Raw genomic sequence first — 27,993 nt, forward strand, 5'->3', positions numbered from 1 at the left:
ATATTACAAGAACAAAAGTAAGCATATGGTTACATCACTGAGCAAGGACTGTGTCACAGTGATACAGGAGAGCAGAAGTGTCAATGGCTGTACAACTGGGGCCTTCAGTTCAGCATCAGGACAAAGCAATGGTCCCTCCCCTTTGGGAAAAGGAAAACGCTCAGCAGAGTCTGCCAGAATGAGGTAAAAAAAAAAAATAGAAGCTATTCAGACTTCAGTTCACTATTCAAAAAAATTAATAGAAATGGCACTGGTTAGAATTTTTGCGAGGATTTATGTTTCATTTTTGTTTTGGCACTCAGGAAGACTACAATATCATGGGGATATACAGATGGAAAATCTGAAAGGCCAAAGTCCAGCTTAAAACTAAAAAGGCTAATCAATCTTATTCAAAGAAAGGAACTTACTCAAATCTCTGAGGGTAACATGTTCAGTGGGAGAGCATAACTGGGGAAAAATGCTTAATTCTGTTTTTATCAAAGTTCTTTGTTCCATCAAAGTGCAATGAAAGGAAACACTGGTTTCAGCAGAGCCTACTGATACAATTCAGACTTGTTGGTACAATTCTCCTCCTCCAGTACTAACCACCAGGATGTGGTTATTGCAGCTACTGGCCACGATAAATGCGGAGTTGCAGTGAGACAGCTGACACCATGTCTGCAATGGCAGAGTGATCTTGATACCAACAAGTAGAGTGGAGTATAAACAAAGGCAAGAACTGTCTCTCTCAGCCTGCCAGGATCTGAGAAAAATATAACAGAGCAGTTAACACTGGAGTACAGAATTACTGTTGGTCTGCTTGAACTGGTTTTGGGCAAACCAAAGAGCATCTTGAGTCATCACAAAGTCATTTGTAATTCACCATGCAGCAACATCTAGAGAGAAAAATCTAGACACAGCAATCCTCCCCCATCTAAGAGAGATTAAAACCCAAATGTATCATTTTCCAGAAGTATGCTGACCCATCACCATCGATTTGAACACCCTCCTCTTCTTCCCCCATTATTTTGTGCATAATGCTCTCTAGTCTGTTTTGCTGCTGTTCTGCTTTACATGAGATAATTAAATATTTATGGAAGCAGCAAATAGAATCCAGATTTTCTAACAAATGAATGCCCTAACTTATATGTTTTGAATTCATCTCTGCACATTAGTTGAAAAAATATGCAGGCAAAGCAGACTCAATATGACACTCTGGTTCATCAGAAAATACTTGCTAGAGAGTCCCTGGGACACACCAGCAAGAGATGGCCAGCTCTTCCCAGGGCAGGGAAGTGCTCACAGCTGAAAAGAGAGTACTGAACTCAGGAACAAGAGTGAGACAGGACTCCTATTGTTTTACGTGAGGAATAGTCTTAGATGCTTTATCCAAAAGTGAAATGATTTTTTCTTGGTTCTCCACTTCAGCAAAAATAATAATTTCAATTAGGAAAAAATCTATTTGTTCCTCTCTTCTTGCCTAGTTATTCCTGCTGTCTTTGGTATTTAAGTATTTAATTGAACCTTATTCCACCTTATTATTGTGAGCTATGCCCTTCCTTTGTTTACTTCTTGACTTTGTTTCTCTTCCCTCTCAAGTAAAAGGTAATTTTTCTTACTGTGGTTAAAAAATAAAAATAAAACTACTTCTAAATTCTTCTTCTGTGTTTCCCAGTAGATGTTGTCAGTTTTATTTCTGTTAGCTGCAGCCTAATTAGAATTTCCCTTACTTAAAGCATGTAAAAGTACTTGAGAGTTTGCTGTTTGGGTTTGTTTTGGGTTTTGTTGGGGTTTTTTTCTAATAGTATTGCATTATTTTAATGTGCCAATATTCCAATGTTTCCAAAAATTTGAAGAATGGTGATCATGAAAAGTCAACAAAGAGAGGAATATTAAGCATTTGTTGTGATCACAACTCAGAGGAGACAGTACAAAAGCCATTTCATAAAGTGAATTCTTAAGCAGAAGCATAACAAATTAATCTAACCAAAGCAAATAAATACAATTTTAAAAGAACAACCAGACAATAGGTTCTCTATTTCCCCGTATTGCACAGTGCTGCACTCACAGGATCACCAAGGTAGTGTTTAAATCAAGATAAAACCTTGAAGCTCTCAGGTTGGTAATTAGAGCTTTGTGCTGTCTTAGAAAGTTCTTTCCTTCAGACAAAGCAGATTCCAGAGCAAAGAGCCCATGCAAGTCTGGCATAGGTAATTGTTCTGGCAAATCCAAACTTAGAGCCAGATAGTGAATTCTTCCTCTCCACTGGGGTAAGTTACAGCCCTTCTTGAATGTTGAATGTTCCACTTTAAGGTCTGAAGTATGAATTATAAAAAAATGTGACTTTTTAATTTGGATTACTTCCATTAGAATCAAACATTAAGGCATTAAAATTACTATGCAGTTTTACAATAGCACATTCAGGAAAACATTTTATCTTCTATCTTTCAGACAGGCTGAAGTTTGCTATTCATAAAAGCTTGAATTTCAGGTGGAACTACAGCATCTATTTGGTCCAGTTCAGCTTTCATCGTATAGTAGAAATTGTTGGCAAGATTGGCAGAAATTAATATGAACTCATGGTCTGTCATTTCTTCTTGACCAGCTTTTTGCCATCAACTCAGTCTTACCAGAATTAAAGCCTTAGTTTTCTTTCAAAACCTCTCTTCTCTCTTCCTCCTCTACTATAAATAAAAATTTTGTGCTGTCCCACTCAGACCATAAAGGTTTATAGTGTTAGGTGAAAAATTTTATTTTGCTTCTTCTATTCATACACTTCCTTCCTGAACACACTGAAAATGATTGCAGGCGTCCAGTTCACACATTAGATATCAAAGCCTATCTAAAATAATTTGCTCCTTAATATACTTTAAATACTTTACTGATTGATAGATGCCTTAAAATTCTCATTCTTGAGTGTTTTCTTCTAGATTGTATCCTCTATTTTAAGTCATATGTCGTAGATACTTTTCCTTTTAAAAGTTGTGCTTTTTTATTACTCTTCTTTTCCCTGAACATTTTTATTAATCTTATTTTTTCTTAGCCTATCCCAGACTGAAAAGTATAATTTACAAATGTCAACAATCCATTTTGTTACACCTCTTTCACAATTTTTTTACATTATAGACCTAGATACATGTGTTTAAGGTAATCGTAAATTATATATTATAAATTATATATTATATATTATAAATATATATTATAATATATTTTTTATATATATATATATATGCGACATCTTCATTCAGCTACCTTTTTATTTTAAAGGACTCATGCCTGCTGCATTCCAGCCTGTGTACTGTGCTACAAAGCATGGTGTAATTGGATTCACAAGGTCCATAGCAGTAAGTATGAATTTTCCAAAAGGGTGTCAGCAGCTCCTTGGGAACATGCTGAAGTTTTTCATGTTCCTTCTCTATAGCCACACAACTGGAACTAATTTTATGAAAGGAAACCAAGTGTGTGCAGCCGTGGAAGTTCCCTCCTTTCTCAAAGGGAATCCAAAGATTGAATAAGTATGTCATCTGTGTGTTTATGACTGATCTGAGGTTTGGAGAACATGGAAGAAAGATGTTGCAGAGTAATTTAAGGACAGTGGGAGGACCCCAAAAGCCAAATTCTAATCAAAGTTTTAAAAATATTTTTTTCAGAACCCCATCCCAGTCATTTAAAATTTTGGGTTCCTAATGTCTAAGCCAGGTCAATGACTTCTTTTATGATAAATAGGCACTGAAGTACAAAAGTGACTTGAACACATCATTATTTATTCTTACCAACTCTTAAAACTCTGAAAATGAAAAATTACACATTCAGCATGGAGCATGTAAGATGATCATATTGTAAGTCTCAGCCTCGAACTCCAAAGCTTTCTGTTTAATTGAACAAGCAGTGTAATAAAACAACCTGGGGGGAGAAGATATCATTAGACTTTAATAGATTAATCTTAAAGATTATCTACTCACATAAGATTTCCAGTCTGGTTTCCAGAATTAAACACCTGCAATTATACTGTCAGTTTAATTACACCAATTACACTCTATTCATATTTTATGCCCCCATTCCCCCATAAATAACTCATTTATTCAGATTAACATTAAGAGAATAGTGTGGATAAGTGTTGCATATATCATATTATGCACGTCAAGAACATGGCACCTAGTTTTCTGGTTTTATTTTCTCATTAGAAACATAAATATTACCATCTAAGCACAAAAGTAAATTAGAGGAAATGTTGTCTTTAGGGAACACAAGAATGCAGAAGAAAAAAGGAATAATAAATATAGTATTTATTACTACACCTTCCATCTAGGACTTCAGTTTCTTGTTTCCCCAGACCAAAAGGGCAGGCTGCCATACCATGAAAATGACACGTAACTTACATAATACCTGAAAGGAGTCCATTAAATGTTAAAATGAACAGAACACGGTGTTTAACAGTTATGGTTATTCTTGGATATGCCATGTATAGTTCATCAGTTCTGTGCTATTGCTAAGGAATTTCATCCAGCATTTGACACATACCTAGATGTTGATCAGACTTCTTTGCTACGTGCACCACAAACAAGGGGTCCTACTTCTCCCAGAACAACTTGTGCTTCTTTCTTTCAGCATGTTCCTGAGCTGCTTCCTGAGAAAAAAATCAGTTTGCAGGGACTTTCCAGTGGAGATGCTCAGTGATAGATTCATACCTTGGCAGGGACATCAGTACAAATAGAAAGGTTTAGCATTACAGTTGTAGGAATAGGGAACATATTGTATTTCTGTTGATGCGAGAAAGGTATCTTAATACCGTATCTTAATTTTAATTATTTCTTTTAATAAAAAAAAAAGACTCCTCTAAGATTGTAAGCATACAGTTGGGAGAACTTTTCTTGTTTTTTCTTAGAAGTTATATCTTATCCTTGAATACTGTTAATGACATGCTAAAGAGCACTAAGAACAAAAAGTATTAGAAAAAACCAGCTTCATGGAAAGAGTTCTGATTTCTTGTAGAATTGTTCTCTCTCCTAACAAAAGAAATGTGGTTTTTGTTTTTTGCTAGTAATCTAGTGTGATTACTAGAGAAAATGTGCTTCAAACTTAGTTGCTAAAACAATCAGTAGTAACAAAATCTCCTTACTTAGCAAGGCTGAAAAGTACTTTGTGGTAAATCTCATTCTTTGAAAATTTTCTGACACAATACTGTCTTAAAATGTTGATGACAAATGCCTACCGCCTTTTCTTTTCTAGTTAGCTGCTGATATGGAAAACTACGGTGTGAGATTGAACACAATTTGTCCAGGATTTGTCAACACACCGATTCTTCAGTCAATAGACAAAGAAGAGAATATGGGACAATACTATTCATATAAGGATGAGATTAAAAATATGATGCAGTTCTATGGCGTGTTGGAGTAAGTCCAGTCAGATACAGTGTGATTTGCATTTTGTTGGTGAAAAACGAAGACACACTTTCAGCAAAATTAAAAGGGAAATGCTCTCTCAGATAAAAGATTATCAAATGTGGTATCTGTATAGAAAGAAAAAATGGCAGATATTTAAGCCTATTTTAAGAGCACTATCTGCACAGTGATATATCCCTTTATGCATTCCCATTTCCCAGCAAAGTCCAAATCAAATTAGCAAGTTAAATATAGTGATTTTAGTATTTAATAGCCTTTGGTATTCCTTCATGAATTTATTTAATCAAACCCGTTGTGAGATACGGAGTATATAATTTGCACTGAATTTTCACGAAATTTTCAAGTGACCCAAGATAGAAATCAGACCATGAACTGACAAAACTGGATTAAGAGCACAGTAGTGACCACCATGGATCAGATCAAAGAGTTACCTGGCTCATTACATTCTTGCTAATGAAGGCCAGAAGCAGACAGCTTGGACAGACTGTGAGAACATGACAAGCATAAAATGATATTTTTTAATACTTTCTTAGCTTCTAACAATTCTCTTCCAAGAGAATTCTGCACAACGAAATTGTATGACTGTGTTGTTTCAGCCATACTTTTCTTTATGTGAAATATTTTGCACCTATTGACCACAGCAAATTGCATGTGAAATTGTCCTTTATGCTAATTTGTATGTAAGCTCTGCTACAGAAGCAGGATAAATCAACAGCAAAGAGCTGCAGAGGATTGTTTAAGGATTACTTCTGTCCATTTCCCTGACATAGAAAACTTTGATAGGAAGCCCAGTGGCAGCTGGATGTCCACAGGCATTCATCAGAAACTAGAGCAAACAAATGATGATTTGTAAAATAGCCACTTTAGATGTATGTCCTGATTGATGAGAATACATATCTCTCCTGAAACACTCATACCACCTCTGCTTTTCCTCAAAATAAATTTGTTCAAATGCCATTTTTTTAATTTTCAGATATATACATTTACATTGAGTTTCTTGTCCTTTTTACATGTTCATGACTCTTAAATAACTCTTATTTTTCAGCCCATCAATAATTGCTGAGGGACTGATAACAATAATTGAAGATGATACTCTAAATGGAGAAGTTATGAAGATCACAGCATCCCAAGGAATTCATTTTCAGGAATATAACCAAACACCTTTCAGATCATCAAAGAGATAAACAATTGTTTTGTGCTAATTACTTTTAGCTTTCCTTAAATAGAAAAAATTTTGAAAAGGGTAATTTTGGGGGAGAAATATTAGTGTTGTTTCTAGATCAGTGACAATGTTCAAACATTTGCGTCCTAATAACGAAGAGATAGCTGAGAAAATCAGTTGTGGGAAGATGCTACCAGCCTATACCCTATTCTGATTTTATAAGCACTAGTAACAGTGTTTATTTAGTAGAATAAACACAGTGCTCTGAAGTATTTTTTTAATTATTATTTAGTAGTAGGGGCCAGTTTTGTCTTTTTGGTTGTTCTGATCTACTTACTCCAAGCATAGTTTACTTGACCTGACTTATTTTGTTACAATTCTTTCCACTGTTGTGCCTACTTATTTACATCTTGAATTCTTCAGACCAGGAATTCAGTTCAGGAATCTAGATCACAAATGTAGCCACAAAGAGTTAAGAATTAACTTTCTCTTATGAAATGTTAAGTATGTGCAACTTAATATGTTATATATCATATAAGGGTAGATTTTTAACATCTTGGATTTTAGATATTTGTAAAATATTTCAGAATTATTTTTGTTTGCTTTTATATATATATATGTGTTAATTTTCTCACTCTGTATATACAAGGATGAATATTTTGGCATTGATTGAAATGTCTGCTTGCCTATTAAATCTTATTTTCTAAACCTTTATTTTTTTGCCTTCATTGAGTAAAATCTCAATTTAATCCTGAATAATCTGGTTTTTATCACGTTTAAATATATGCCTTTTGTTTTCACAGCACATATTCTCTGAGGCAGCATGCCATATAGTAGCAATGAAAATAAAAATTGAGCTTCCTACCTCCTGAGTACTTCTGGACCTTCTGAATCCAGGTCAATCCTCAGCTACATTTATGCAAAAAATCTTCATACTTTGTGGGTCACATGCCTAACAAAAATAATTTTTTGCATGTTAATTCAATTAGGCTCGTAGCATAAGAATATTTGATGGCTCCTGGGAATGCTGGAATGTTAATATTTACCCTTCTTAGGAGTACTGACTTTAATTTCACTGATTTTTGTTACTGACTGAGTGGAAACAATCTGTGGAAGTCAGGGAGTAATAAGTCTGTGGGGAGAAGAAAAGAAACAGAAACACATACTTTGAATTACTCCTTATTCTCGAAATGCCTCCACTATGTTAACACTGTTTTTATAGCCCATTTTGAATGCACAGAGGATGCTAACCACACCTTTAGCATTCCTGACAGCGTCTGTAGATCCCTCTGGATTAAAAACTACTATATGATTTGATAGTACTCATTTCTATGTTTGTCTCATTAAAATTAGAGCATTTCCCAATAAATGGCAGAATAGTGGAAAAGATGTGATGAAAACTTGAAGTCAGCATGTGTGTGTTAGGTCATAAAGCTAATACTCATCTCCCTCTGTGTGTCTCCTTGTTAGGCAGGATTTCAGAGTAGTCTAGAAACTAGGGAAGGTTTGATAATAATGATTGTACATGCAAAACATGAACCCACCAAACACCACTCTAGGACAGTAACTCAGCAGCTTCTCTTGGTAACACACTTCAAATAACTATAGGAGTATTGTTGATGGTGCGTTGCTGGCTTGATTGCTTTTGCTCATCTCTGCTCCTTGATACCTGAAACGAAGTTCCTGTTAAACAGGGTGGGTTGACTTATCCAGGGAATCAATGAAAGAATAAATAATCTAATAACATTAGTAATAAAATACCAGGAGTCCAATGTATGCTCTCTGAAGGAAGAAAACCAGAAAGAAATGTAACTTAATTCCAGCTAATCATTTTAGTTATTGGTCAATTAACTTGTGATATTGCACTTCTGTAAAATTCTAATTCTATGAATTGGCATTATTCTAAGATTTCATTTATGTGGTATATCAATAGTCATACAAGAAATAATTAGATTCATAAAACATGCAATTAGACTCCAAGACACCAGAAAAATCTAAGCCTGTATCTGGGAAAGAATCTAAACCATATCTAACATGTATAGGTCTTTTCTTCCGGATTAATTTTGTAACTCAAAAGACAGATGTTTTCAAATCAAGGCCATACAGAAAACTTCAGGAAAGGCATAAACCACACTGATTTCCATCTGATAATCTGATAAGGAAGCCTCAGAATCAAATCAACATTTAAGCTAAGATAAATCTCAAATTATTAGCACATCTGGAACCTACTGGAAGAAATAGGTTCAGTGAAGCAAAATCCTTGATGCAAATCACAATGTGAAAAATAGTCATCAAAATTTATACTTAAAAAATGCCCCCAAACAATTACAGCTCTCGTCTCAGATAGTCTGAATTTAAACACATCTGTGGGGTTTGTCTGCACAGGAAGAACAAGTCCTACATATGTTTTGGAAGGGTTTCCTGTAAGACTTCCCCCCAAACTTTAGAAGTCTTCCAATCAGAGAGCATGTGTTTGATTTAAAGAGCGAAACACCAGAGAAGCATTTGGTAAAAAGATGAGTTGAACCGGGAAAGTGAGTTTCATTTTTTGCACAAAGACTGTTTGGAAACTTCATCTTCAGTTAAAAGTCTTGACGTAATTCCAAGACTTAATTTATTTTGTCTGAGAGACCATAATTTTTAAGATAACTGTTCAGTGTTGTAGAGAAACTCAGCCAAAATGAAAAAGAAATATTTTAAATGAGATACACTAATTGCCAAGAACAAAAAATAACAAGTAATATTCTAGACTCATATAATGATCATTATTTGGAATGAACGCTCAACCCCATGTGACACAAGTTTACTTTTCAGTGGGTCCTTAGAGTTTCAAACAGGATTTTTCTTGGGGGTCAAGAATAAATATTACCAATGAGCTCCATTTTTTTCAGTGCTTATGATCCTACACAAAATCCCAAATCATAAGGCATTTCAAACACTTTGTTGCATGACAGTGTTAGTTTATTTGTGTTATTTAATGCCTTCATTCAAGGCTCTTAAGAAGTACATAATCTACATAATTCTGTGGATTGTTTTGCATTCTGTAGAGTTCATAATTACCTGGAATTAACTTGTATTTTGAGTGCCATAAAATCATATGTGTATCAATTTTTTTATTTATGGGGTGAACCATGGAGTAATGAATACTTCTTGTAGTTCCCTTAAATTAAGTCCAGATATGAGAGACTAGACCTTTTCCTCTTGTTTGGAACATAAGCTTTGCAAACAGTAAACCAAAAATAAGCTTCAATAAAACAAAAATGTGATTTTCACTGAAACTGTGAATATGAGACTAACCTTTAAAGGAGCAGCATTAGATATCTAAAGCGATGGCTTTGGGGCAGGATGGGGCTCTTCTGAAAGATGATGATTTCCTTCCTCCAGTGTTGAACTGCCCTAAACTTTCTACATGATGATTCTCCAGCTTGAACTTCCCTTTTAGCTAACTCTATTTGCTTTGCATCGAGAGTTGTTGACAGTTTTCAGCTCCAGCTCCAGGAATCCAGATGGTACAATGAAAGTGAAGGATAATACCATATGACTTAGATTTTTTTTTCCCCCTCCAGTACATAAAGGAACAGCTTAATGTCAGGTCAAATTTAAAATTAAAACAGAAAGGACAGTAAATAAGAAGCATTATGCTCTTACTCTGAGGGGGACAGTAAACAGGAAGAGAACAGATCACGTAAAAATAAGGAGCAGAGCAGCTAAAGCTGGAACATCTTTAAAATAAGTAACTTAAATCCCACTGTTTAAGTGAAGGTCATTACTGTGCACTGTGTCCCAAATTTAAATCTGAATGTTTCCTGATGTGTGTAAAGACAGTCTAACACACGATTCTCTCAGGAATTCAGAGGATAAATTCAAGATCTTCACAGTAAAAATTAATCCTAATGAAAAAAATTGAACTATGTCAAGCAATCATTCAGCAGTGAAGCATTTGAAACTATATATTCAGGTCCTTTAATTTTTCACAAGCTCTGTGTTAATTCACTGCTGGCATCTGCTGGGCAAACTTCACAGGGATTATTACTACTGAAGAGGTGGAATTAATTTCTTGCTACAAGAATTGCACTTTTTTAACTTTCACTTTCATCAGAGAAATGCTGATCCATCCTATCTCTCCTCTTTTCACACAGAAGAGGTTGCACAGGAGAGGATGATCATCTGGAGACAGGTCTGATTCTGGTCCAGGAATTCTGAAGGTTGAAGGCTCTAGATTTAGCCTCATCAAGCAGAGATTTATGGTAGTGACCTCCAAGCAGAATGCAAAAGATCTAATCTCTTATTTTTCACCCCGACCCTGCCAACTCCTTCTCTTCATCTTACTTTGGACTACTTTAAACACAAACATTTCAGAAGGGAACTCCAGCTACAGCAAAACAGCTTTGCTTCTTCAGCAACCACCCAGAACATGTTCACTTAAGACATCACTCATTTCACTGATTTCAGAGAAACTGTAAGGCCAGTTTATTAGCTCACATCATGCTTCACATCAAAGGAATGGCTCAAGGTATCTCAGCAGCTTTTTTCTCTTTGCAATGGAACCTTTCCTCAGCAGCCACAATCTCGAGAAAGTAAAGAAAGAAGAATAGGAAATCAGGCTCTCAGTCACACAGCTTTGAACTCTTTACTATAGGACATGAGAATGAGCACACTTCTGGCTTGCTTGCAGAAAAAAAAAAAAAGGCACATAGATAACTGTCAGTGCACTTTCCCACAGCTGCAAACAAAACCCAGAGAACTGAAAAGGAAATAAAGATATTTTTGGAATACAGGAATGTAAAACTCTTCAGAAAAAATAGTTGCATTTTAGCTCATCTAGGAATTTGGATTTACTTAGTTTAAATGACTAACACTTGAAAATCTCGTACAGCATTTGACCTTGAAGCATTATTTCAGCAATTAACACTACAAGCCACTAATGTCATTTACACACAAACAGTGCAGTTCTCAAGAAAGACCCAGAGATGGGCAGAGAACACTGAATTCTCTGCTACTAATTCTGGAACAGTTCTTACAAAAATGAAAGCATTCTTCCTTCTACACAATCTTTCTGGCAATTTCATTTCAAACAAATACAGTGTTCCTTTATGGAGCTTTTATCCCTCTCTGCATTTGTGAATCTGTTTCAGTACACTGCCCTCAGCAATGCTTACAAATTAGCTGACGTATAAAAACTATTGTTGTTTTGATTTAAGAGAGTTTCTAGACTTGGTACATATTAATGCAAGACTAGAGAAAATGCGGCTAGCATTTTTTTTACATATCTATATCTATATCTATATATATATATATGTATATCTTCACATATATGTACCTACTACACACTCACAATCTTCATATACACTGGAAATCTTTTATTTTAGAGCAAAAGTCACTATCTCTGAATGTCCCTGCAGATAGTAACTTCTATAAAAATCATGAAGCATCATGATGTTTATCTCCCAAATTTGCTGTCATAAGATCATGAAATAACCTTAAATCTGTATAAATTACATTTTATTGAGAACTTTTTAGCTAGTTGAATTTGCAGTTTCATTTTTCTTCTCAGTTCCTGAAATATATCAAAACTAGATTTGCTCTTTAATTTAAACAATCATACATTAGCTGATGTATAACCTTTGACATATTATGGATCCCTCAAGCACCAGCTGCTGAGACAAATCTATGCTCTTATCTATTATGATTTCCTGTATATTATTTTATATACTATCATGGATAGTCACAGTCCCTGAAAGGTTTGTGATGCTATACATGGGACACTTCACAAATATTTCACGACAGAGTCTTTAGAATCATAGAATCACTTAGGTTGGAAAAGATATTTAAGACCATTTAGACCACCCTTGTAGCAGGACAAATTTACATTTTTCATATGGGTTTTCCCTCTTCTTTGATGCTGCTAGCATTATTAATTTGTATTGGCAGAAGGGTCAAAAAAAATGAAACAATAATGCCAAAACTCAAAAAAGGCATAAAAGAACATACATTACCATTTCATTTATTGAGCAGAACTGTGCACTGGATACAACAGTGGCTTCTGCTTTAAAAGAGTAATTGTGCTATGCTGTGACCAAAACCAAAAATATGGGCACTAGGCCCACCTCTGGGACTGTGCTCCTTGAAAATCATCAAATATATCATGTGAGTACTCTCATTTTTCCTTGTCATTCCCCATTATGTCTATTATGTCAAGCATTAAAAAAAAAAAGCCAAGAAAAATTCATATAGAACAAAATGTTTCTATAAAGTACAAACCTTATACTTTATACTGAACTGAAGGTAAATAGCTGTATCTTGCAGTACAGATATTTGTCTATGACATGTACATGGTGCAAACTGTGAAAGAGTAAGGCCCATTCCTATGAACAAATAGGAATAAATATTCCTGTATAAATATTAGTGTGGATAGTCAGTTTCCTATTGGCCACTATTTTTCCCTCAATGTGTCATTGTACTATACTGTTAGGAAAAAAAATTATTTAAACATCTTAAGGAAGAAAAATTATTCACTATTCACTCTACATATCAGAGTGAAATTCAAACTTCACTTACAATGAGAGTTTCTTAAAACATTTGGCCCTCAAAACACATTTGTAGCACAAATTAAAATACTCCAGGGTGACAACAAAGATCTGTAAAGCCTGTTTAACAGACATAAGGACTAAAACCTTATTAGACATTGGTTTTGGCCTCTTCAATTAGGAACAGCTTGAAAAGCAATTGAAAAATGGAATTTTCTGCCTCTCTCCAAGACCTCCCTTCTGCATGGCACTGCTCTCCACCTTCTGCATACAAGTGAGCTGTGCTAGCTCTCTTAGTTTGTTAGCTCTTTGCTTCCAGTAACCCTAAATTTCTTGATATTCAAAGAAACAACCAGTTAAAAGTAATTTTGGCCTATCTTAGAACACTAAAATTCATCTCAACCCATATGCATTGGGTTACAGCTGCTGAGCTGCACAATTCTGGGGCAAATGCAGAAGAAATTAATTTATGTGGTCTTAGGAACTATTTAACAGTAAATTCTGCTCCAGAGCATGTGAAAAACTGTAAAGATTTGTTAAGAGTAGTTGAAAATATGCACAAATGAGTTCTCACTCAGTTTCTAAATGAAATGCTAATATCTAGCCAAATTGATCACAAACAGTTTTCACTCCCCTCCAGGCAGAGGTGACTGAGTCCTCAGTTTTGAAAGTCAAAAAAAAGCAGCATTCCAGAAGAATTGAAAAGATGAAACTTTGCAATCACAGGTGCAGATTAGCACAAATCTACATTTTACACTTTTAGAAACTGGCAATAACTACTGACCAGCAGCATGACTGCCCTGTCTTGGAACCAGGCCAGCTCTAGACTACTACAATTTTGAGGAAAGATCTGACCTGCAGAATCATAGTTACTGGTTTCTAACTCTTTGGCATTACTATATTTTACTTTTTTTCTCCTCACATCCAGTAGTTTTTGAATATTTAAAGCATTCAGACTATATGAGCAAGAGTCTAATCACATTTAAATGATCACAAATATAACTGCTGGATCCTTCATATTTACCTGATATTCAAAACTTTTCAGGTGATCAGAAGCTCTGGCATTGGTATTTGGCTGACTCATAAAGCAGAAATGGAAGTTTCTAAGAGAATGCATTTTGATGTGCAAATCTTTGGTTTAGATTTAATATGTATTTATATCTGATTAAAACTCAGAGACTGAAATACAACTATTACAATTGAATTTCTAAAGCCTAATCTAATTTTTCAAATCATTAGTAATTCATGCATTTCGATCAAATTTTCAGTCTCTAGCAACTCTTTACAGCATATCTTTGAAAGTGAGCTGCATAAAAGGTTTTTATGATTAGACAGACTCAACAAATTCAGTAGCTTTGTTTATAGGGCAGCTGCCAAAACATGAGTCACCAAGTCAGCCTGTGACATGCCCGCTTGTATAACTTGTATTCTTTGGCAGCTTTTGAGGGGTTTGAATATCTCTTATTGGATACATCACTCCACTCACATATCAAAAAAAAAAAATAAATAAAGTGATAAATTTGTATAAAATTAGTTTTAAAACTGTACTTATTAAATCCAGTGGAGATCAGCGTATTTTTTTACATCCTGCACCACCCTCCAACTTGGCGGTCAAAGAAAAGGCAAGAACTTGAAGCTGGTAAAACACAAACTTCTTGCCTTACATCAGACTTTGATTTGTTTTTTTGATTAAAAGAACAGATTTAAAATCCATGAGGATAGTGTATCTTCTAGCAGAAGCTGGGAGATATACCACCCAAAAGAGCAAATTTAATCAATTTGTCACAAGAACCATCGAGTTCAGCCTGCTGCATATCAATAGGCAGCCCTATGTGGAGAGGGAAATCATGTTCTCTTTCTCTTTCTCTCCATCTACTTAATTGAATTAAGGAAAGGACAGTGCAAAGGGTAGTAAACTTCCAGAACATCTGTTTGCTCTTTAAGCTTAAGTTGGATTAAATATCAAAATAATTGGTCTCCGACACTCAAAGATCTGTTCTGCCCTTTTTGTGCAGTTTTTATGCTCTGAGGGTTGTTTTCTAACTAAATGGCTCAAACAGTAAACATTTTGAGAGATTATTTGTTTGCTCTAACATCTAGAAAATGGTTAGGCTATTTAAACTTCTCAGTCTGATACATCACAATTTAGCTCTGGATTGAAAGTGCTCCTGGTCTCCAGCTGTTACTTTTTTTGCTCCTAAATAAGGTTTATTTAGTGGAACAACCTCTTCTCAACAACTCTGGCATCCTGTTTAGGTCGTATAATACAATTGAATTTCATATCAGGTTTTAAAGCTTGTCAGATATTCCTATTTATCTTTCTCTGGAAAAGAAAGGAAATGTTTTGTTTGCTTTCTCATATCATTTTGCCTTGGAGGATTCCATTAAGCCAGTTTGAAATCCAGAATATTAATTACCCTATATACACCATTACGTCAACATGATCTGGAGGAAACATATTTTTCTGGGTTTCCTGTTCTAAATGATGTGGTTTCAGATAGAACATTTGATAGCTGAGGACCGGGGCTCCTCTACATGCAGCAAGTTCTTCCTTATCAAGTAAAGCATTGTTTTTAATTTCATGTTCTGTTAGTGACAGGCTGAAATGAAATTACACCATTTTTCATATTTGACATTTCCACACCTAAATCTTCATCTTTGTACATTTTGAGGTAGGGTGTCTGGTGGCCAAGGATGAGAAGGTGAAGTAAAGGAAGCCATCAAGGAAAAGACTCTGCTGAGCCTGTGATCACCTTAGAGGACACAGGATCAGAGTGTTTCCCCTGCTCTTTGGAATCAGACTGCTATTGGGTAAGTTTCACTTGAATTCTGCTGAAACACATTCATCAGATGACTAAACAGAGAAGAACTTGAAAACAAATTTGTCACCCACTGGCTGTAGATTAGTCCACAGCCTGAGAGGTGAAATGCCAAAATTCTAATGAGGGAACATAAGCCAGTATCAGTTAAGGGAATAAAGGATAAGTAGACAGGCAAGAATCCATACAAGCTGCAGGAAAGCCTTCTAAGGGGCATCTCATCTGGGACAAGGAGCTCTCTGATGTTCTAGGGTATTTGATGATCTCATCTATGCTCCATTTCCGATTAAAGGTTGGACCAGATAGTTTGTCCCGTCCAACCTGGCCTGTTCTGTTGTTCTGTACATCTTTTTTTTATACTCTCCACATGGGCTATACTATGGTGTTTCTGGGACTGTTCATTTTCAGACCACCAGAACACCCCACAACCAGTCAGAACTCTGGTCACAAATAGCTCACATCAAATGGTGGCAAGCAGTGGCATAAAGATGCACCATACAGGGACAGCATATGGCTAGGAATTTCCTTCCTAAAGAGAAATCGGGTTTTATTCTATTTTTTTTTATTATTATTATTTTTTTTTTATTATTTCTCTTGAAATCACTGATTACATGCAGCTGCATGGTTCTACTTTCCATGACCAGATCCAGAGGTTTAGAAATTATACACAGAAGAATGGGCTGCAAGATTTTATCTTGTAACAAGTAACTGATAATGCTGCTAACTGTAGTGTAATGGGAAGGAAAAAAATACACAGAAACATGAAACTGTTTGTGAGGTCAGCCTCTGCCTGAAACAGCAGAGATTCTACTTCCATGTGCACATCTGGATGGAAGAAGGGAAATTTCTGTTTATGGTAGAAAAGAACACCAGTGCTGTTAGCAGCATGGGGGCACCACACTCAATGTTTTCATTGCTTCTGAGTTACCCTTGGTGAACAGGAAAAACACATCTAGTCTAGTCTGGAAAAAGGAGGAGTTTGCCCTACATTGGCCTGGAAATGGGTTGTAGAGAGGAGGTTTCCAACCCATCAGAGGTCTTCCCAGGCCACAATATGCTGATACATTAAGAAAACTCTAGACATGACAGACAGAGATGGAATAGAACAACCTGAATGCTCGTGTATCCCTTCAACATCAACTCCGCCCAGAAGGAGATTTGGAGATTTTACTGTACCCGCCTTCCTCATCCCCTTTCTTGGCCTAGGTACAAGCAGGAACTCTTCAGTTGATCTGGACTATGAAGCAAATGCAGTTCTAGGTGGTCCTAATTATACGGCCTGCAAATTATATCCAAAAAAACACATTTCCAGGCTTGGAAAGCAAGTGGGCAAAATGAACTGAAAGTCTAAGGAAGGAACTTACACTCAGAGGACACTGCTGCAGAATTTATGGAGATGCAGCACTTGTTGTCTTTGCAAAAGCAGACAATTTTCAAAACGGAAGGCAAATTATAGAATTATAAAATATTAAGGTCAGAAAAGTCTATTAAGATCACCAAGTCTAACTGTCAGCCCAGCTACACCACCATATTCACCATTAAACCGTGTCCTCAGGTGCCACAGCCACGTTTTTTGAACACTATCAGGGATGGTAACTCCACCACATTCCTGGGCTGCCTGTTCCAGTGCTTAACAGCCTTCTCAGTGAAGAGATTAAATGAGACTACTTTAGTAAGGCAGGATTCCTCATACTAAAACACCAAATTCTAAATTAGTTAAATATTTTAATACCTTTGGTTTCCCTGTGATTTCTAAGAAAATATTGTTTTCTGTGCTAGCATCATATTGAAAAGGCTTTTAACACTTTTTTAGCATTAAGGGGAAACCCAGAACCACTTCATATGAAAATTTTATTGTCAGTGGCAGACACAGTCTTGAATTCTTTTAATCTGTTTCAGACCAGGAGATTAGATGCAACTACTAACATTATTTTCCTTTGCAGGTAGGGAGCTCAGGCCAAAATACTTCTATTTCAATGATAATGTATGCTGTTTCACCATAAAAAACATTTCTACCATTATGGGCCTGAACTCATAGTTTTTTCTCAAGAATCCATGACCTCTTTGCAACTGAAACTCACTTTGACCCTGCATAACTAAATACTGTGACTACCCTATTGTGCAGGGGTAGCAATTTTATTTTTTAATTAGTAACTGATCCTGAAATACAATTTCTATCTTTTCATGAACAGTAGTTGTCACACAGAGATCATATTACATTGCAAACAGATTAGGCTTCAATACATTCTAGAAGGAAAGAAACTGATTGGGTAAAGAGTTGAAAGATGCTTTCTTTCTATTAATATTTAAAGATATCTATGTAACAGCCATACCTTCCCTGCCCTCTTGTAAACACTTGAAGTAGTCAGACAGGTTTTTGAAGGTCACATTGAATTACTACAAATGAAGCTTCATAAAAAGGTTGAATTACCATGTTTCTGCTATCATTTGTGGCAACATATAGTAATAAATATGTAACCTGTAGTGCCTGTGATTCCTAAGGTTTTTCAAAAATAAATATTGGATAGACCAATATGTGCATGTTTGTTTGGGGTTCCTTCTAGCTCATGGATAATCACTTACTAAATAGGCTCCATGAGAAAAAAATGTAACAAAAGTATACCACCTTCTGGGTTTTTTGTGTAAAAAAAAGAGAAAGGTAATAAAAGTGGGCTTATTGAAAAGCCACAACTTTGGAGGACATGCTTAAATACACAGGTAGTACTTAAATTGAGGATGACAGGTTAAAAGGGAAGAGACAGTGGAATCAAGAACCTGCCCATACCCATGCTGCCCCTTTTCCTTCCCTGCCAGATGCTCATCCCATTTGGTCCTGTCACAGGCTTCCTCAATGAGCTGTCCCTCTACACCAGCCAGCTCCTGGCAAAGTGCCACAGTAATCCAACAGTCCTCGTACCTCACAGCACCAGTGACAACTTTCAGAGGGTTGAGCCAGTTCGTGTCACTGGGGAACACTGACATCACCATTGGTGCGGATCATGGAGGCACAAGGATGACTGGCAAACCCACATCCTCATCTTGCACAAAGATGTTTGTGAGTACATGACCAGTTCTGCTTTTCTTTCCTACACTTGGCCCAAGGAGAAAAGCCTATTGGATTAACTAGATATTACCTTTCCAAACCATAGATAATGCTTGCTGATTTATGGTTGCTGAAATTTTGAGGGAATTAAATTGTACATTTGTAATTTTTTCTCCCTTAGCTTCAAGATTTTTTTTCTCTGCCTTTTAGCTGCTAGTTTCTTATTAAAAAAATTCTTTCATTTCTCTGCACTTGCATGTTCTGAATCAGAGGATACCGTGTATCATTTTCAAAAAATTTGCTGATTTCTGGTACACTATGAAACTATTTTTTAAACAAATATGAATATCCTCTCTCTCATTAGAAACCTTGCACCAGCCAGTGCTGCAGAAGAATATGAAAGATCTATGAACCAACTGAAAAGAAAATATGAAGAGAAACATTGCAAGTAAAATGCCTCATGAATTCCTTACTTTCTGGGACATTTCCATGTGAAATTGATTCTCAGAAGAAATAGTACAGTGTAAAATTAGTAGCCCTAGTTTGAGTAAAAATCTTTGCTTCAGAAAAATTACATTATTATAAATCCTGATTTCCTGTTATAAGATTGGCAGAAATTACCTTCTTCAAGTGTGTATGGAAAACCAGGGAAAACTGATGAAGGACTGTGTGGTCTTTAGGCAGTGGCCCACTGTCCTCTTTTTGTCTTCTACCAACAGGCTCTTCTCAGTTAAAGACAGAACTAGAAAATGAAAAATGGTTTGTGTTTACAGAAACAAGGAACCTCATTCCTTCTGTTATTTTGCTACACCACACTCAGTCCAGGAACATGTTGGAGCCATTTACTCTGTCCTTGGGTCTATCAAACCATCGGCATTGATCCTAAATTGCTTTCTCAAAATGCCCTTAGTGAAGAAGAGGAACTTGCAGAAGTTAGTACCAGCAGCTTCTCTCTGGGATTGGCAAAGGGATTTAAAAATCTAACTGGAAAAAAGTGGAAAAAATGGAGGTCAAAATAAATAAAATGGAAATTCCAAATAACACTAGAAGTTACAATAGAAATATTACACAATGTTTTCTGGTTTCGCCTCTTACTCAGCTCACGTTTTGACAAAGCCCCTAAACTTTTACATCAATAATACCACAACAAAACCAAAACTCTTTTTCTTAACAAGAAAACACTTACCAAGAACCCGTTTTTCAGAAACACAGTTTTTGCTGAATATGGATGATGTAGGTGAACCTGTTCTAGGAAAATCAGCCAAGACTTAGAGCCACTAAAGCCAACTTTCCATCCTTCCAATGTGCATCAAACCACAGAATCATCTGAGTTGGAAGGGACCCAGAAGGATGACTGAGCTGAACTCTTAAGTGAATGGACCATTCTAATTATCCTTTTTTTAATTCAACTGATTCAACTTAAACATTTTTCTTCACTTGACTTAAAAATTAACTACCAGCTTTTGTTTATATAATGATCAACACGATTTCTAACCCCTAATGAAACTAAATATGCATTACTTAATTTGTTTGCATGCTTTCCCCCAGAGTCCACTGTATGATTTCTGGAATGCTAATTACTTCATCATTTTTCTTTTTACTTTCCATAATTTTGTTGGAGATCCAGACAGAGAGAAATCTAAGCAAAAATAAATACACTGCAGAAATCCCAGTCTTTTAATCCCAGTCTGCACTGCTATGTTATGTATTAATACAGTACATATTCTCACAGGACTGAAGCAAACTCTTTAGTTTCTGTGCTTGATTGTGCAGAAATGAATTACTATAATTGACAGTGGAGCACTTGAGGCAGGACAAGATTAAAGATTAAGTCCCACCTTCAAGAAGCCTATGAGCTTTTACAATTTTCTTTAAAGAAGATGGTATTTTGTATGGACAAATTCATATGGGCACTTGCTGGCTATGGAGCATTATATAAAACTTCTGGGTAGCTCTTTAACCACTTTAACTCTCCTTTTTACACAAACCAGTGCTGCTCTTTGCACCGAGATGCATTTAATTAGTGGAGGAAAACAAAATGGCATTTTCTTTAAGAAACACTGAGAAATAAAACAACCTGCAAGATTACCACAAACATCAACTGCTTTCCCAGACAGGCCAAAGATTATTTCACTCTAAGTGTTGTGATACCATATTCTAAAACTTCAATTTGCAGATTGAATTTTACAGGAAGAGTTTCTGTAACGTGTAAACTGCTTATGTCACTGGAATTTCACTCCTGTTTGTTTTGGAAGATGCTTGTCTGAATCTAAAATGAAGGCAATTGGTTTGCCCTCAGGGTTTAGTTATTAAATTAATTATTTCCAACAAACCAAGATGTGGGAAATAATTAATTTAAAGGGCAGAATAAATAGTAAAGGAAAAATGTTTACAGACAAAATATAATTCATTTTAAAAAAAATCAAGAAAAATCAGTGAATTTCAGGAAATATGCAACTGGAAAAATGAGATGTCCAGATAAGCAATGAACTATATTTTTTTGCTTAATATGATGCCAATTTTAATTTGCAAGAATTAACTGTGAAATACAACAGAAAAATGTAGTTGAGTCAAAAACACAATAACGAGTTGCAACTAAAAATTTTAGCACTAAAAAAGTCCTTCTACAGAACATATTTATGGACAGATTAAAGAGCATGAATATAATATACAAACATAAATGTTAACAAATGCTCATAAGAAAGCTGTGACAGTACTGTTGGTTTTGCTGTAACTATAAAATCAGTAACTACCTATTAATCATAGAAGAAAAAACCTCTTAGAGATAAACATATAAAATGTGCATGTAGAGAGAAACATATACACTATTTGATCTGTACTAAAGAAGAAGGTAGTGTTCTGGGATTTTTTTTTTTTAATTTATTATCTCAGCAGGGTTAATTTGTTTCATATACATGGTGTTTGTCAGGGATTTTTAATCAATCCCGACAGTTCTCCAGTTAATAATTAAAATGCCTAAAGCTTCTGCATGTAGTTCTTGTAGTTGACATAATGCAAACAGAATTGAAGAGTTTTTCTAAGCAATTTTGTGAACATACTGTTCAGGGCATAAGAACAGGGACATCCTACCGCATTATTTGACCGTTAAGAAAGGAAGTATTAATAAGAAGTTATGTAATTTCGTCACAGATGCTGGGGAATTAGTGGTAACATCCTAAGAAATTTAACAGTTAGGAGTTACCAATTAATATACATGCAGCTTCATCCTATTGCCCAGATACTTATATGACGTTTCAGTATTTCCCACGCACTAGACCTGCAATCACCAGACTTTTATTTTGTTCCTATATTTAAAAAGGATCCAGGAGGAAAATTATTTCCTGCATTTATGGCCACAAGTCAGAATAGCCCTGAGCTATGTTCCTAATGACATCCCTTATCTGTGGCAATCTTGGCTTCCTGTTGTATGCTGGGCTTTTTGGGAACACTCTGTATCTAATCTTGTTCTTTTTCCTAAAGCACTTCCACATTAAAGAATAAATAAATAAATAAATAAATAAACAAAATCAAAAAGTGAAATGCAATATAATGCAAGTTTATAAACTTATACTGAAAAAAATCCGATAAATTTGGAAAATCTATCCATTTCAGTCTCTGGAAACAGGGCAGATCCTAAGCACCAAAACTGACTACAGTTGGGCAGAGTACACTAGTGGGAGTATTCAGCAGGTATTTTACAGTGTTTGGATTTTTTTAAACAGAAAAAGAGGGATCAAAATTGTTATGAAATCCCTAAAATTGGGACAGCAAAATTTTTTTGTTCCATCCTCCTACAGGGTTAGGAAAGAAAAAAATTAGTTAAAAAACTACATGTCAGAAATGCATGAGGCTTCTCCTGTGTGTTTAATGAAGCATTTTTCTGGCTTTTCATTTAGTCTCTTTGGATCTTTTCTCCATTAAAACTAGAAGCAAGGCAGAGTGAAAGTATTTCCCTCTGATTTACGTAAACAGTGGATGTATGAGAGTACACAGGAATTGTCAAACTTCCATATCCTGTTTCTGATAACAGTCACTATCACTGTCAGAAGAAAGCAGGGAACAGTAACATGATACTCCTATCAACACGGACAGCTGTTCCCACCCTCTGAAACTGGTTCATGTGTAGAAGATAACTAATGTCAAAACAACTGCAAAAAAAAAAAAAAAAAAAAAAAAAAAAAAAAAAAAAAAAAAAAAAAAAATACAAATAGTCTTGTTACCTCTACAAAGCAGCAGCCTGTTCTTTAGTCCTTTGGCTTTGATGTTACATGAAAATTCTTGACCTCCCAGTGTATTTCCAAAAGAACATCTCATTTCTTTATCACATCACAAGATCCCATCTCTTACTCAATTTTATTGCCTAACGATAGAAGACCATTCTTTTTCCCAGGCAAAAGACAAACTTCTAGTGTAAGATTGCCAGTGGCAGCACACAGAGACAAATTGTACCAGATTTCTACTCTACAACCACCCTCAAGATATATCAATGATATTCAAATTATGCAATGTATTTGGCCATCATAAAAACTCACAATTTATTAGATATTATTACACAACTTTCTATGGAAATGTATTAACAATATCCAAGTAGATTCCCTCACACTCTCTACTTTATTATTGAACCTGGTGCTGCTCCCCAGCATCAGACAACACAATTTGCAAAGGTCATTGTGACCCAACAATGCATATAATTCTTCAGGCATAATGTGAAGCCAACCAAAAGAACAATTTAACTTTTTTCCACAGCTCTAATACTCTGCTTACCTGTAAGAAGTCATGACTTCTTCAAAGTAATCTCAAATGCGATTTGAAAAGAAAATTGAAAAAAGAGTTTTTTCAGTGTGAATGTTGAATATTTCCACTGGGAAAAAAAACCTGGAAAGAAAATTAAGCATAAAATAAGTTTAAATAAGCTTTACAATAACATCATCCTTTGCAAATGCATGTAACTTTCTCCATTAAAAGCTTCAAAAACATTATTCACCATTATCTGATGTTATGTAAATAAAATTTCTGGTGAAAAAGTCAGTTTTCAAAAAATGTAGGAAAAGTTATAGTGAAAAAGCATTCTTGTATTGAGTGAGAAATAAGAAACCTAGTAGAAGGATTTAGGTGAAACTTTGGAGAGACTTCTAATTTAGCAGTTCACTTTAATACCAGTTTATGTTCCTCTTGTTGCTGGGTAGTATCATATCAGATGATTAGAACAATAATATAGGATCTCAAAGTTAACTTTTCTCCTTATCTTCTGCATTCGGTCCTTCTATGTAATTCCAAAAATCCCTAGACAGACCCTGCTGGGTTAGATCATCCAGCACATCTCCATACAGACTTTCCAGACAAGATGTTCTACAAAAATCTGCCACGTTGGGATTTCCACAACTTATATCAAATGTCCCTTTCTTCATAGATTCCACTCTGAAGAAGATTTCATAAATTCAAATTTATTTTACAGATTTCGTCCTGTTGTACTGAACTCCAGCTCAGTGGATTATACTAAATAATTCCTCATTGTTGAATCTAAACCAATAGACAGAGGTGCAGGCCATGTCACAGCTGAGTCAAAAAAAGAGAGACAGAAAAGCGAGAGGCCACCAAGTGCTCTGAAAGTGAAGGAAAATTTCTCACAGTTAGTGTGAGATACTCTGGCAACAAGCACAGCCATGCAAGCTTCCAAAATAACTGACACTGCCAACTCTTCTGTTTAATAAATAATTAGTAACTGACTAATGTACTTTAAATTTCCAAACTAAGAGCAATGTGAAGACTTATTTCACAATAGAAGGAGGGGAAGTATAATGTTTATATCCTTTTCATGTTGCAGTATCATTTTATGCAGAATTAACTGAATGAAAGTAGACCATATAAAAAGATTTTGAGCAGTGCTGTTCAGTCTAACAGGATGCTGGATATCTAGATATTTTCTCCATAAGTATTTTGATTTATTCAGGATTCCCAGAAAGGAGAGTCTTACTATGAGTCATCTCAAGTCTGGCTTTCAAAAGGCCACAGGAATGTTCCCAGTCTGAAATGTACATTTAATTGGAAGGTATTAGTCTACTGTTTAGAGTAGGAAAAAAAAAAAACAAAACCCAAACAAAAACAACAACAAACCAACAAAAACAATAGTCTCCACCTGCCCAAGAGCTCAATATTAAATTGTCCTGCAATTTTCTGATCCTCTCTCTACCTTACTAGGAATCAGATATACCTTCAGCATAAAGAAAACTGGATTCTCATTTCTCTCACCTGTTCTTCTTTCCCTTACTTCTCACTCCATGTTCAACAATATGAACTTTGTTGAGTGTATACAGATGTTGTTAATTATTGTCTGAGAACTATTTATCCAGAAATCCTAGAATGGTTACAGTTTTTCCCATTAAATTATTCAAGCTGCAATCTTTCCACGAAGGAAGGTTTCTATCCCTACACAGAAGTGTAGCGATACCTGGCAAATCCCGTTATTTCCAGAACATGAATGGGTTAAACTTTAATTTGTTCTGATGGAGGCCAGTGGTGCAGAGTCATCCCACAAAGAAAAGAAACACCACATTGCAACACAAAGATCTCTGAACACTCTGTACAATCATCAGTGGATATCACGTCAATGCTAATTAAATAGAGTTCTTTTGTAAGAAGGTGTGGAGAAAGATGCCTCAACCTGGGAAAACTGCATAATTTTCTTGAGTGACATACAGTTAACACTTACCTGTTCTACCTGGGAAAAAGAAGTGTTACACATGTGCATTCAAACCTGAAAGGGAAAGAAAGTTAATCTGCTTGAATGCCAAGAAGCAACATGTAATAAGTAGGTAGTGTGAGAAATAAAAATAAAGTACTTGTACAAAGTAATTCAGCTTTCAAGGTAGAAGGACTCCTAGTGCTAGTGGTGGATAGAATCTACTGTGTTGGGATAGATGGATAATATTACAAATGTTATTACAATAATAACAACTCCTTTTTTCTGAAGAGTTGTTAGGGCAAGACTGTTGATTTCATAAATTTCATAAACCTGCAGCACAACAAAAAGGTAGTAATCACTTCACTGATCACTTTACATATCTTTTAAACAAAATAATATTTACATGCTCTTAATTCCTTCTGTCTTACAGATAATTCCACTGGGCCATCTTATGTGGTAGCTACTCATACACTGTTATTCATTGAAGCCACTTTTGAATAAGTAAGAAGGGCAGATCAATAAACTCTTCACATGCAGCACAATACTTTCGAGTTCATCAGGACAGAAATAGAAAAGACCTTGACTCTGGGTAAGCACTGCTCAGCAATCATGAAAACAATCCAGTGTTATCAACAGTGTTTTGGTCCCAAATACTAAACATAGCATCATGCATTAACTCTATCCCAGCCAAAACCAATACACTCACAAACATCAACAAAGAAGTGATCATAGTATATAATTTTTTTACAAGATATAGGTAAAATATGCAACAGAGTCAGCTCAAATCCATTTATGAATAATGTTATAAGTAATGAAAAGAGAAAAAAACCTAAGAGGAGGTGTAGACACAGTCTCTGAAATCACTATCTATTCAACATTTTTCACTTAAAGAAGGAAAAACATTTTTAAATTCTAAAGGCAAGCATGTACTTCACAGTATTTTTAAATGAATTTTTCATGTGAAAGCAGGCAAATACAGACACAACCCGAGCAGCTATCTCAAGGTTTCAAGCCAATCTATTTTTTTTGAGAGAGAACTAATGAACATTTAACAGTGCACACGTTGAATTTGAGATATTTGAGCACTGAAAGAGATGACAAAATAATTGCAAAATTATTTCTGAGTATTTTCACCTTTGTACAGAAGAATTCTGTTCGGGAAGACAAATAGGAAAGCTGAGAAAAATGTTGGACATTTTTGTGTGTGAATGGTAGTCTCAAAGGAGGTACAATGTCAGTGAGAAACCAGTAATGCAGAAGAGGAATTGGAATGAAAATTTCAGGTTATTTTTCTTCTTGATTAAAAAAACACCAAAACTGTAGCTTAAGAGCGTGTATTGAAAAGATTAATTTTACAGACACCCACATGACAAGAGTGTATATTTGTTAAGGAAAATACCTGTCATATCTTTTTTTGTTCAGTAGGTGTTGGGCAACTTAAATGCTTGATATTAAAAAAAAAATTAATTAATAATTTTCAAAAAAATCAAGGACATGAGCAAGCATGACCAGTAAAAGTATCATCAGTGTTTTCTCTCTGTTTCTAAAAGAAAGATAAGTTATTAGTTTACAAGATGGATCTATCTTGGCTGGACGAGGAGCAGTGGCCACCATGGTATGAGGCACTGCACAGACAACAAAACCAGCAGTTGTATGTTCATTAAATACAACAGGAAAAGATGACAGTCTGTGACACATCAGACCAGCTCCCACCCTGAGCAATGTGTAGGGAGGAACGCAATTCCTGAGGGCAAAAAGCTTTATCACATTGGATACCAGCTGGAGTTTATCAGGATTCTCTTGAGTCTGACTCCAACCTGTGTCTTTCCTCTGACCAGATAAAACCAGTCCAAACACATGCAGTGACTAGAAAACATAAAACCTCCCTGGCAAGTGGCCACACCAGCAAGGAATTCAAAGCCTGAGAGCTGAGCAAAGTAAGCATCACACTGTTTTTCACCTGAAGCAAGAGAGTTCTCCATGAGCTGGGAGCTCGTGGTCAACAGTCAGGTACAGTTCAGCATTTTCTTGTGAAGATGGCTCCAGGGCACTGGGGGCCCCAAGAGTGACTGTCACAACAAGGAACGGGGGGTTCAGAGTGACTGCCACAGAAAACAGAGCAACATGAGGTCCCAATTAAAATGATTTGGCAGAGATGCAAAAAGGAAGAGCAAACACATCCACTCTGTAGAGAACAAATTCATCCTACTGTCCAGTCAATCTGTATCTGAGTGACTTTCTTCTTATCTGAGTAATTTGTCATATTAAATACTATAAATTAGTGTAGCTGTTGTTGATATGCACTCAGCATTCAGAAATTCAAGGAAACACCCAGCAAATCTCAAGTGCAAAAGAACAGCACTAAGGACTGTGAAAAAA

The 27,993-nt window shown here is 35.6% G+C and overlaps 1 protein-coding gene and 2 long non-coding RNA genes across 10 annotated transcripts in view; 1 reads left to right on the plus strand and 2 right to left on the minus strand.

Moving 5' to 3' along the window:
• The window catches only part of LOC310909558, a 5,874-nt gene extending 2,804 nt beyond the window's left edge, over positions 1-3,070 (minus strand). Inside the window, exons 1-2 of the long non-coding RNA XR_014590103.1 lie at positions 2,048-3,070; positions 39-170 (exon numbers count right to left, since the gene is read on the minus strand). This is a non-coding gene — a long non-coding RNA (uncharacterized lncRNA). The remainder of the gene's footprint in view (positions 1-38; positions 171-2,047) is intronic.
• The window catches only part of HPGD (15-hydroxyprostaglandin dehydrogenase), a 22,094-nt gene extending 14,679 nt beyond the window's left edge, over positions 1-7,415 (plus strand). Inside the window, exons 5-7 of the mRNA XM_083861516.1 lie at positions 3,247-3,323; positions 5,209-5,372; positions 6,427-7,415. Of these exons, the coding sequence (XP_083717642.1) occupies positions 3,247-3,323; positions 5,209-5,372; positions 6,427-6,565 (380 nt within the window). The 3' untranslated portion in view covers positions 6,566-7,415. The remainder of the gene's footprint in view (positions 1-3,246; positions 3,324-5,208; positions 5,373-6,426) is intronic.
• On the minus strand, positions 4,282-25,239 carry LOC310909556. 8 transcript variants are annotated; one of them, XR_014590097.1, is made up of 7 exons: positions 25,182-25,239; positions 23,697-23,807; positions 19,554-19,674; positions 11,026-11,111; positions 7,590-7,675; positions 7,409-7,495; positions 4,282-4,606 (listed from the first exon to the last, which is right to left on the minus strand). It is a non-coding gene; the product is annotated as an uncharacterized lncRNA (long non-coding RNA). The 8 variants fall into 8 exon arrangements; XR_014590099.1 differs by having other exon boundaries at positions 4,287-4,365; positions 4,501-4,606; positions 7,409-7,675; XR_014590098.1 differs by having other exon boundaries at positions 7,409-7,675.
• Positions 25,240-27,993: the final 2,754 nt, after the last annotated feature.

This window comes from Zosterops lateralis (genome assembly GCF_965231275.1).
Source record: "Zosterops lateralis genome assembly, chromosome: 5".
In the NCBI taxonomy this organism is placed as follows: Eukaryota; Metazoa; Chordata; class Aves; order Passeriformes; family Zosteropidae; genus Zosterops; species Zosterops lateralis.